General features: G+C 34.6%; 1 protein-coding gene across 4 annotated transcripts in view; it reads left to right on the top strand.

Annotated features, from left to right (window-relative positions):
- Nucleotides 1–12,148, top strand: part of ASPM (assembly factor for spindle microtubules) — a 65,473-nt gene extending 53,325 nt beyond the window's left edge. For all 4 annotated transcript variants that reach the window (XM_044267534.1, XM_044267533.1, XM_044267535.1 and 1 more), the window contains exons 20-28: nucleotides 722–818; nucleotides 1,967–2,176; nucleotides 3,199–3,348; nucleotides 4,188–4,379; nucleotides 4,830–5,022; nucleotides 5,164–5,318; nucleotides 6,713–6,889; nucleotides 8,046–8,215; nucleotides 11,908–12,148. In XM_044267534.1, the coding sequence (XP_044123469.1) occupies nucleotides 722–818; nucleotides 1,967–2,176; nucleotides 3,199–3,348; nucleotides 4,188–4,379; nucleotides 4,830–5,022; nucleotides 5,164–5,318; nucleotides 6,713–6,889; nucleotides 8,046–8,215; nucleotides 11,908–12,010 (1,447 nt within the window). In that variant the 3' untranslated portion in view covers nucleotides 12,011–12,148. The remainder of the gene's footprint in view (nucleotides 1–721; nucleotides 819–1,966; nucleotides 2,177–3,198; nucleotides 3,349–4,187; nucleotides 4,380–4,829; nucleotides 5,023–5,163; nucleotides 5,319–6,712; nucleotides 6,890–8,045; nucleotides 8,216–11,907) is intronic.
- The last annotated feature ends 351 nt before the right edge of the window (nucleotides 12,149–12,499 follow it).

Below are 12,499 nucleotides of genomic sequence, written 5' to 3'. Positions count from 1 at the left end.
GCTGCTATCAGCTGTTAAGGACCATTATCTAAGTTTCTTGATCCAAAAAGCTGAATTTTTCTAACATTCAGCTTTGTTTTCTAAGAAATGTGACAACATGATGTAAGTTAAATCCATTCTTAATTTTTATGAACTACACCATGTTGATGCCTAAAGTTTAAAATTTGACCCTCACTTTCTAAGTTTTTCTCCAGTTTTATTTATAAAATATTTCTTTTTAGGTCTTTGTATGATGCCTAGCTTTCCTTTCAATTAAGTGTCCATGCCTCATTTGCCTGATGCTATTCTAATCTCCCAAGTTCTCTTTGTGACCTCGTCCTGTCTGCTTAATGAATCAATTGCAATATGGACTCGGACTTTATACTCTGCCATTATTTCTACCAGCACCTGCTTTATCTAGGCTTTGTCTAGGTCTGGGTAATTGTACTTTCTTTTGATCCTGTTCAGAATTCTTTCTCATTCTAGAAATTCCTATTTCTTATCCCTGGAATATTGCTAATTGCAGAACTTTTTTTTCATTGTGTCAGTTCAGGGTGTGTTTATGTATATGTATAGAATTCTGATTGCTACAATTTAAATATAAATTATACTTTTCCAATTACTTTTATTGTCATTGTCTTTCTTATATTTTCTTTCTCTAGTATTTGAGGGGGGATGTACATAAATTCTTATTGAGTAGATTAAAGACATTTGTAATTGCTTTCCACTAACCACTTTTTAGGTTTCTGAATGTGAGAGCATCAACAATTATCATTCAGAGAAAATGGAGAGCTACGCTTGCTGGAAGAATGGCTCGTGAACACTTCTTAATGATGAAAGTAGGTGCAGAAAGAAAAAAAGAGCTCATTTGCAAAGAACTATTTTATGAAACAAAACAAAAATTATTTTTTGTTAACTATACATTTTAAACATATCACTGAAGTTAATTAAAAATTGTATTTACTCATAAAAATATTTTTTATGAATAGTTGTGTTTGTATATTTATATTTACAAAACATTCTCAAATCCAAGTTTGAAGTAACTAATTTTAGAGTAAATAATTTATTTGGAGGAAGTCCTGATAGATGTAGCAAATTTTATCTATTATATTCTTTAATAATATATTCTTTAAGCTATAATTGGTGATCTATTAAAAATATTTAATATCAAAGTCTAGAATAGCTGCAGTACCTATAGCCTTTTTATTAAAGAAATCAAAACTAAAATTCTGCTTATAAATTTTAATATTCATATAATATTCACTATTATCGTATAGCCATTATTATTACACCTACTAGTGTATATTTGCTGAATGGATCCTCATAATCACCCTGTGAAGTAGTTATTATTAGCATACCTATTTTATAAACAAGTCTAGAGAGGTAAAGGGACTTGCCCAAGGTCATTCAGCCAGTTGATGAGGGAATCTATGTTTTAAAGCAAACCTTGTTCCCATTTAATTTATATACTTCTTCAGGTGTCTTAGAATTTGGTTGTCAAGATGTTATTTATTGAAAAAACTAAGATATGCTGGTTCAAAGATGTACTTTATGGTTCTTGAAGGAACAAACAGCTTCCCTGATAGCTGTTTACAATGCCCATTCTCTTCTTCACATTGCTAGCATCTTTATTAAGTGTGTTTGTCCTGTGGTGACATTATTCCTTTTCTCCCTCACAATGAGAGGTATCAAGAAGATAAGAGGGAAATAGAACCAGATAACTATTGACATTGGCTTGCACATTCATAAAAATTTAATGTTTAGCTGTAGACCTATGTAGGACTAGAAATTATACACCAAAAAGAAAAAAAAAGAAATTATATACCATCACCTTTCTTGTATATGAAATATGACATTTGTAAGCTAAAAATGTAAAGAAAAATCACAATTATACCATCTTATTTTACACTGAGAAATTAAAAAACCTCCAGTGGGTTGAAATTATTAAACCTTTCTATTAATGCCACTTGCATATTTTTCCTTATAGAGACATCGAGCTGCTTGTTTGATCCAAGCAAATTTTAGAAGATACAAAAGAAGGCAGGTCTTCCTTCGGCAAAAGTCTGCCGCTTTGACCATCCAGAGATATATACGAGCCAGGAAGGCTGGGGCGTATGAAAGGATAAAATACCTAGAATTAAAAAAATCTACAGTTGTTCTGCAAGCACTAGTGCGTGGTTGGTTAGTAAGAAAAAGAGTAAGTATTTTCAAGTGGAATATCTCAGTCATGTGAAATGAAAGGATTTGATGTTAAACTGTGTCCAGAAATTTTAGATTTTGGACAATAATTTCAGAGCTAATATAACCAATAACTTGACTTTATTCAGCTTCTGCAGAGCCATGTAACAAGATCACTGGTTGCTATCAATTTTTGTTCTATGAGCCTGTTTCTCATAGATGCTCACCAAAAAGGCACACTAACTTTTCTCTTGTAACGAATCTTAGCAAAGGAACTGAAAGAGTGAGGGAAGAGCGCCACACATGAAGGAGGTTGTAATTCAGGTAGCCCTTTGCTACCACCAAGCAACTCGGAGGTGCTGTGAGCTACCATTCCTGTCATAAGTGCCACGTCATCAGCAAGAGAGAAAATCCCTCTGAGAGAGTTCATGACATTTTTGGCATCCAATATATGAAGCACTGGCAAAGACAAAAATAATTAAATTTGAAAAGAAAAAGAAAATCTTTCATGTTGTGTTCATTAAATATAAGTTGGAAGCCTAAAGGCCACTATGGAGAGGTTCTGCTACAGGAGTCTTGTGCTAGATTTGTGCAAGACTGCCTAATAACTGGAGAAATCAGTTCAGATAATTTTGTCCGACTTACTGTGACCATCTCCAGCAGTTCTGCTTAGAACACTGTAATTTGAAAAAAAAGAATACTATAATTTGTTTTGAGTTTAGTATTCATATATTTCTCTCATTATAGTTAGTATATTCAAAGCTTTTATTAGCTGTTTTTGTGTAGTCAGGTTAAATACTGTTCTTTAGTAAAGTGCCCAAAATCGAGTTTTGCTTCTTATAGCCCAAGTTAGGAGTTACACATGTGGAAATATTGTATAGTAAAGGATTATAATCACTTTGAGTTACAATATAAATAATATTAACAATTCAAAGTTAACTTATGGCTAATTTATATAATTTGGTATTGCGGATATACAAAAATAAACATTGATCAAGTTGTCTTAAGAGTCAAATATTTGGTTTTTTATTTCTCTGTTAGATTTTAGAACAGAAAACGAAAACTAGGCTTCTTCACTTCACAGCGGCCGCATATTATCACCTGTCTGCTCTTAGAATTCAAAGAGCATATAAATTTCACGTGGCTTTGAAGAATGCTAACAAGCAGGTTAATTCAGTCATCTGTATTCAGGTTAGCTTTTCTTTTGCAATAAAACTATGTGGTATAATTTTTGTTAGAAATTTTCTATTTTAATAAATAATTTTCAAATACCTTATGCTAAAGTCATATAACATTAGTCTTTTGCTTATAAGATGATATATTTAGGATGGCTTGATGGGTTAGAAATAGGTTGGTATTTTAAGGCACAGGAATAAAGCTATAAATTATTATCTGAAATAACTGTATTCATTTATACTCTTCTCAAAGACTGAGTGTACCTGTTTCTCCACACTCTTGCCAACACATAGCATTAAAGACGGATTTTTGCTATTTTGATGAATGGCAAATTGCATCTCATTTTTGCTTTGAATTTCCTTTGATTGCTAGCAGTTCTAAAAAATGTTTCTGTTGGCTATTCAAATTATTATCTGTATATTGTGTGCTTTTTCTTAATGTATGCATGTGTGGGGTTTTTTTTTTCCTGTATATGCTGCCCTTTTCTCTTTTGGATGTTCTTTTTTTCTTATGATTTATAGGCATTCTTTATGTATTTTGGATAAGAACTTAGCTTTATATCCATTAACATATACTTATATGTAAAATATTGAGTGAGAAAACAAATTGCAGAATGACACAGGAGACTTGGTAGAATTTGTATAAATTGTGAAATGAAGGCTATGTTGTATAGGGTTAAATTTACATACACACACACCCAGTGAGGACTAGAAGATTTGAACCAAGTGGGATAACTGGGGAAGGTTGAAAGATATTCCATATATGTTGTTTATTTCATTTATGTATGTATGTGTATATATGTATTTATTTGTTTTTAAAACCTGAAGTAAAGAAAATCTCTATGTTTTAAACAGAGATGGTTTCGAACAAAATTACAGCAAAAGAGGTTTGCTCAGAAATATCATAGCATCATCAACAGTCAGCATCAAGTTCAAGAACGTATGAGCCAGCAAAATAGGGCTGCATCAGTAGTACAGAAGGCAGTACGCCGTTTTCTCCTCCATAAAAAACAGGAAAAATTTAATAATGGAATCAGTAAAATTCAGGTAACTGGAAATATTGTGAAGTTATTTCCAGATTTTGGTTTATAACTCACTTACATGCTATCTAACATTTTAAAAAGACAGTAATATACATTTTAAAATGCTGAGGTTCACCAGTTGAATAACTCATAAATACTGTATCATTATTAAGCCCTTCATTTTCAAATTTCCCTAGAGACATTTAGGATTGAGATGAAAAAGTATTTTAGCATTTTGTATAGATTTAGACATCTTTGGTCAATGAATTCAGGTTATATATAGGAATATTATATATATTTCTTTTCAGAAAAATTGCTTGAGCTATTTATTAGAACATGAATTGAGGTTTTATTTGCAAAGTGCTTAAATCCTATAAATTTAGTGAAAATACTTCTTTTGTAGAAATAGATGTAGATATAAGTTCAAAACATTATGACTTGTAAACTTAAAATTACTATGTTGTATCTCTTTAAGGCATTATGGAGAGGATACTCTTGGAGGAAGAAAAATGATTGTACAAAGATTAAAGCTATACGACTAAGTCTTCAACTTGTTAACAGGGAGATTCGAGAAGAAAACAAACTCTACAAAAGAACTGCACTTGCACTTCATTATCTTTTGACCTACAAGCACCTTTCTGCTATTCTTGAGGCTTTAAAGCACCTAGGTTAGTTTGTCTTAATGCTATCTTGTATAAGGTTAGAAATGCATGTTTACCTTTGAATGTACAAAGAATGTTATAATACAGTATTAGCTAAAATTTCATTTTGTTGCTGTGAATTTATCTCTCTCTTTTCCCTCTTTTCAGAGGTGGTTACTAGATTGTCTCCACTTTGTTGTGAGAACATGGCCCAGAGTGGAGCAGTTTCTAAAATATTTGTTTTGATTCGAAGTTGTAACCGCAGCGTTCCTTGTATGGAAGTCATCAGATATGCTGTACAAGTCTTGCTTAATGTGGCTAAGGTAGTTTTCCCTTTTAATAAGGAATTGTTTCTTGTTCAGGAAATCTGACCCGAAAAATTAAGTTCATACTTGCTCACCACTAGAACTTACTAGATCACCCAGTTAGAATTCATTTATATGCAAGAGTCTTAGGAGGAAAACATTTACTCTGATAACATAATTGTACATAGAAACACTAATTGTTTATGATTTTATTTTTTGTCTTTGTGATATTAATAATAATTGCTAACATTTATTGAGTATCTCCTACATGCTAGTGTTTTTCATGCATCATTTAAATTTTCCTAAAATAATAGTCTCAAGCAGTCCATGTTATTATTCCAGTTTTATAGAGAAGAAATAATCATTCTTACAGAAATTAAGTCTCCTGGCCTAAACCCTTGAGTATGTAAGTGGTAGGGCTGAATTCAGATCCTTTGTCTACCTCTAGAGGTGTTGTTCTAATCCACTGCATTGTATCAAAACAATAGAACCTCTTATAATCATGTCTGGCAAAACATGATTAAGATATTGCTATCACTTGGTTACCCTGTATTTAAGACTCTATATAAGGATTAGCATTTAAGTTTTTGGGCTTTGGACTGGTAGCAGATATCTGTATTAAACCATAATGCATGCAGCCAAAAGTATTGAGATGACAAATTTATCTTCCCCACCCTACCCCTCAGCCACAACTCTTTACCTGATCTTTTCTTACTGAGAAGTGGTGGTTAAGAACACAGACGGATGCCATACTGCCTGGGTTTGAATCACCGCTCTGTGGCTTATTACAGGTTACTTAGCCTCTCTGTGCTTTAACTGTAAATGGGTGTAATAGTAGTATCCACCTCACGTTGTTATTGTGAGAATGAAGTGAGTGAACGTACGTATCATGTGCTTCATATATAAAAGTGCCAAATAAATGTTAACTGTTAATATTATTTTGTTATTTTTATCTTAGTATCATTAGCATTATTTGTTTCCACGCAAATTTCCATATGAATCTAGTGATACAATGAGATATACAATTAGGTATATGAGGCAGGAAAAATGTATCCTAATCTTTAGTCTTTATCACTATTTTACCTGTGGTTAACTACCACAGATAAGTTATCTTTTTCCTGCGAGGTCCTCAGTAAAATTGCCTTGTCTTTAAGCTTTTTATTTACTCCAGGGTGTTCATGTTCAAAGATTTTAGATTTGATTCCTATTTTGTGGAACTTTCAATTAAAATGCAGATATGCGTATAAAATGGATCAAAAAATGTCAGTAATATCAAGAAATCATTTCACGAAGTCCTTTGCACTTGCTGTAGATAATCCAAAAAGTTGGTCCTCAGCTTTCTTTTTGCTTGGGCTGTTTCTAAGGCTACATGTGTGCGTTGTAACAGTTGCTTTCCTTCTGTCCTCTTCAAGTATGAGAAAACTACTGCAGCAGTTTATGATGTAGAAAATTGCATAGATACTCTGCTGGACCTTTTGCAAATGTACCGAGAAAAGCCTGGTGACAAAGTCGCAGACAAGGGTGGAAGCATTTTTACAAAAACCTGTTGTTTATTGGCAGTTTTATTAAAAACAACAAATCGGGCCTCTGTAAGTATTCATTATCGTCCTTTGAGGTTCTCTGTCCAGGTTTTTAGGTTTAAGACTTACACTTTTCCTTCAGTAGTTATCACAATTTAAATTTTGTGTATATTTAGACCTGCCTTTTGTGTTGATAAAGGAGGTGTTTGTGTGTTGTGTTGTGTGCTGGGTGTGTTGTGTTGATAGTGGTTTCCTAATGTAGTAAACTGAATTTTAAAAAGAAAGCTTAGGGGCGCCTGTGTGGCTCAGTTGGTTAGACGACAGCCTTCAGCTCAGGTCGTGATCCTGGAGTCCCGGGATCGAGTCCTGCATCGGGCTCCCAGCTCCATGGGGAGTCTGCTTCTCCCTCTGACCTTCTCCTCGCTCATGCTCTCTCTCACTGTCTCTCTCTCAAATAAAAAAATAAAATCTTTAAAAAAAGAAAAAATTAAATAAATAAATAAAAAGAAAGCTTATTACAGCTATGTAAGTAGCCATTTCCCATTTACTTGAGGAAAGTAACAAATTATTGAACAAGGTAGACTGCAACATATATGTGACTCCTCATTTTCCTGTTGTAACCATAAATACATTTCAAGCTTTTCCATGGTGAGAACTCTGTAGGTGTTCCTTACAGTCGACATGGGGGGACCACAGGCTATGATGGGATTCTGGCCCTCATCCTGAGAACAAAACCACTGAACGATTATATACAAGGGAATGTGTTCTAGTTTAAGTTCTAACATGAATTTGGCTCCTGGATGAAGAATGGTTTTGGGAAAGCATATGTGGATATAGTAAGACCATTCAGGAAGGAGGGAAGCATAGATACGTTGGTGGTCTATGCAAAAGACTATACTTGACCTAGGGTTGTGAGAGATACGTAGATAAGTTTGGAAACTTAGAGAAAATTCATAGCACTTGGAAACTGGATATAATAGGCATATTGACTATAATATTTACCTGTATTCAGTATGGAGTAAGGTGTACAGTTTTTGTAATTGTCTTACAAATTAGTTTATAGCTAAAACCTATCTAAGTACTCAACTTGGAAAACATTTTAGATTTTAGATTTTGTTAAAGACTCATAAGTTTACTGTATGGTGTTATTATGGTTGATTTTACTACCATATAAGGGATACAAAATTTGTTTTAGTCTTAATAATTTGTACATTTTCTTTTTTAGGATGTTCGAAGTAGATCCAAAGTTGTTGACCGTATTTATAGTCTTTACAAGCTTACAGCTCGTAAACATAAAATGAATACTGAAAGACTGCTTTATAAACAAAAGATGAATTCTTCTATAAGTACTCCCTTTATTCCAGAAACACCTGTAAGAACCAGAATAGTTTCAAGGTAAGCAGTAAATATACTCTGTAATTTTAAGTCACTGTTCATTCATTCATTTAGCAAACATTTATGGAGTACCTACTATAAGCAAGATACTGTGCTTGACAATGGAGAAACAACATACGAGTAAAAATAGGATCTTTGGCAAATCTAAATTAGACAGTCTCAGTACAGAATAAAGTAATAACACTGTGGCTTTGGGTAGTAATAGTTATTCGATAAATTCTTTGTATTAAATAGTTAAGTGCTAAGTCTAACAGTTAACTTTTTATAAGCTTTGCTGTATAAACTTTCTTTTCTCGCATGAAGAACAAGCTACCCTGTTTAAAAGTTGCCAAAAATCCCCTCCTGGCTACAGTATCAACTTCCAACTCTTCTCCTAATCATCCTGACACTTGAACTTTCTCCTCCTAAAGAAGTCCTTTATGAGACCTTGTACTACTTTCCCTAGAGCTGCTATAACAAATTACCACAAACTTGGTGGCCTTAAATGACAGTAACATCTCTGAGAGTTCTTGAAACCAAAAGTTCAAAATCAGGGTGTCAGCAAGGCCTCACTTTCTCTGAGAGCTCTAGAGCAGAATCCCTCCTTGACTCTTCCAGCTTCTGGTGACTGTAGTGCTCCTTTGCTTGTGGCTGTCTAACTCCATTCACTGCCTCTGTCTTCACGGGTGTCTTCTCCTCCTCCCTCTTCCTCAAAAGGACGTGTGTTGGATTTAGGGCCAGTTCAGATAATATGGGATGATCTGATCTCAAGATACTTTGGTTAAGTAGATCAATGGAGACCACTTTTTCAAAATAAGGTAATATTACAGGTTCTAAGGATTAGGATGTGGATATATTTTAATATATCCTAACATATCCCCACCATATCCTTTTGATAGGGGGTGGCAGACATTCACTCAACAGCAAACCTATAGTGATAATAGTAGTTTAAGTAGCTTAAGACATGTAACTTTAGAAATTTTTTAAAAATGGGTATTAGCTTATCCGGTTAAGCAAGTAGACACCTGCATCAGTGTGAGAACAAGCATAGTATGCAGCTGCGCCCTATGCCTTACGGTGCTGAGCTTGTGGTTATGGCACAGCATGGAGCCACTTAGTTTGGGAGAATGACCGTAAGTAAGCAAGTAAGTGAAGAGAGTAATAAAGATTTTGGTAATTGCTAGGATAGAGAATTAACTTAGAGGACGTGCTCAAATAATGTGACTGGGAAACTGTCTCTGGGATGTAGTTACAAGAAGTACAAGTCAGAAAGGATAGGAGATGATATAGCGGGAAGGGACATTGAATCATGGGTTTTGTTTTGGGAAACTTGAGGTTTCTGTGACAAATTAGAGGAAGAGACAAACAAGCTATTAATCAGGGCTGTGTTTCTAGGCAGAAGTATCAGTCTAAAGGTTTAAATTCAATAATCCTTAGATTAAGGAATCATTAGATCACATTTACGGCTATGGTAATAGATACAGTCCCCCCAGGGGAAGAGAATACCTAGAAAAGAAATTCTCAAACCAGACCTCAAGGTAGCCCCAATTTCTCCAGAAAGAACCAGCCAACGCTCTGAAAAGGAATTTGAATTGGTTAGAAGATATTCCACAGTGGTGTCCCATCAGCAGTGTGGACTGCTGCTGGGAGGTTGTGAGAGGGTAAGAAAAAGGCCCATTGGACTTCGCAAGATGGAGGTTTGTGGTTAAAGTAGTGACAGGGATAGATTATGGAGGATTGAAAAACAGATGGACCAGATCATATGGAAAATTCATCAGCTTTTGATAATACTAAGGGGAAAAAAAAAATCATCGGTTACCCTTAAAGGATGCTAGAAAAACAACTCATGATGCTTACTATTGGTAGAAGGAAAAAAAATCAACCATGTCCCATTTTTCTGATATATAGTGTATCTTAGGGTAACCCAATAGTTGATGTAGGAGTTTTCTATTAAAAAAATTGTTTAATAAATGCAGAAAGAATATAAAACTATCATTATTTGTAGTACCTAATTAAATAATGGGTCTATTCTAAGCCATGATCAGTGCAAGCCTGCTTCTCCCTCTCTCTCTGCCCCTCAGCTTGCTCATGTTCTGCTTCTCTCTTTCTCTCTCAATTAAATAAAATAAAATCTTTAAAACTATGATTAACACGAATTAATAGCTTCCCTTTTTTTCAACTGATACAAAATATTTCTGTCACACCAAAGTTCCCTGGTGCCCCTTTGCAATTAGTTATCTTCTTTTAACCCCTGGATTCTGGCAACTGCTGGTCTTATTTCAATACTTTTGCTTTGTCTTTTTTTACATTATTACACAAATGGAATCATACAGTATATAGCATTTTGTGACTGTATTCTTTTTTTTAGCTTGATTTTTGAGATTTATTTGCATTGATGTATGAATTAGAAATTCATTCCCTTTTATCACAGAGTACTAGTCCATTTTATGGCTATACCACTCTTTGACAATTTACCAACCAATAGATATTTGGATTTTTAACCAAATGGAGAGAATAAGGAGATGGAAATGCAACATAGTAGGGAGTTATATGAGAAAGATGTATGAGCCCCCTCTGATGGATGTTATTTTCTTAATGAAGATGAGATTATAAGCATCAGCTCAGAAGCAGACCAGGGAGGGTATGGTGAGGACATTTGAAAAGAAGAAAGGAATAAAATGGTCATCTTGGGGAAAGAGGAAGGGAGCATACAGTGCAATTTCAAGCAGCCATTTAGTTTTGTAATTATTGACACAAAATCAGTCAGCCTGGTTCTGCAGTCTTTCTTTTCTTCCTGTTCAGCTGTACAGGAATGGAGAAGGCAGATATTTGGATTCAGTTTGGAATCCAAATAGAACTTTACATTTGAATTTAATAGGAGAGAGAAACAATAGCATTAATGAAATTGCCAAGGAGATTTTATTGATGGAGCTAAGCTGGACAAGGAGGAGAGTGAGGTCAGCATTCTGATGGATGATGGGTCGGTGTTGAGGTCAGTGAATTAGAGAGCTCAGTGGGGTGGAGGACGATGTGCAGTAGATGTATGAAATCGAATGACATGGGTGAGTCAGGAGTGGGGGGGGATGGCAGTCTCGAATTGAGATGACAGTGGTGGGGTACTTTCTAATAATGATGAAGGCTATTATGTGATCATGTAAGGAGTTGATTGAAGTAGAACAGAAGGAAGGGAGGGCAGAACTGACAGATGAGATTGTAGGATTTTTTGCTAGCTACATGGATGTTGAAGTTACTGAGAATGGTGGCAGGAGTTGAGCGAAGACCAAGAACCATGGTTACAAAGAACAAAATATCAGGAGTTGGAAAGATGACTGGAAGGCAGTGGTGAACTAAATAGCGTAAGCCTCAAAGGAGGAAGGATGGTGAGGAAGAGCCCGACAGTGGTAAATGGCAGTCCTATGAAACCCTCACCTGTTTGAGAGGGCTGTAAGGGAAGTGATGTGTTCAGGAGGAGCCACATTTTTGTTAAGACAAAACAGAGAAGGTAACTCTTTTAAGAGAAGAACTTGAAGGCGGGGGGGTGGGAGGTTGGGGTACCAGGTGGTGGGTATTATAGAGGGCACAGCTTGCATGGAGCACTGGGTGTGGTGAAAAAATAATGAATACTGTTTTTCTGAAAATAAATAAATTGAAAAAAAAAAGAGAGAGAGAGAGAGAAGAACTTCATTAATCCAAGATTTTTATTCTTTTCACAGACTTAAACCAGACTGGGTTTTGAGAAGAGATAAAATGGAAGAAATCACAAATCCCCTACAAGCTATTCAGATGGTGATGGACACACTTGGCATTCCTTACTAGTAAACATTTTCAGTATGTACAGGAAAAAGGAATATTAAAGTTAATCATGAATGTGTAAAGTGGGTTTGGCTTTCTTTTGTATAACTTCTAAAATCTGATTTTGTATTAAAATTTTAAAAATGTGTATTAACAACTGAACTGTTTTCATATTCTTTATTGTTTCTTTTATTATTTTATGGGTTTATGCATATAAGAAAATACTATGTCATAAAACGATTCTATTCTTCATGTCTTTATCTTAAAATATTAGTCTAAATAAAATCATATTCCAAAAGGAAAAGAATAGCTTATCACTCTCATTTTATAGATAAATTGAAGCATTTTTCTAAACCACATTTGGAAATGTAAGTTCTGCCAACACACTTAGAAGTGACAAAAGGATAAAATAATCTCACAAATGCTATAAACTCTCTGACTGGACCATTCAGATAGGTAAGTGAACTCCTCTAGGGAAATTAAATTCAGCCAGCCCCATTATATTCTAAGAAC

The sequence above is a fragment of the Neovison vison genome, chromosome 10 (assembly GCF_020171115.1).
Source record: "Neovison vison isolate M4711 chromosome 10, ASM_NN_V1, whole genome shotgun sequence".
Classification (NCBI taxonomy): Eukaryota; Metazoa; Chordata; class Mammalia; order Carnivora; family Mustelidae; genus Neogale; species Neogale vison.
This window is presented reverse-complemented; position numbering and strand designations above follow the sequence as displayed.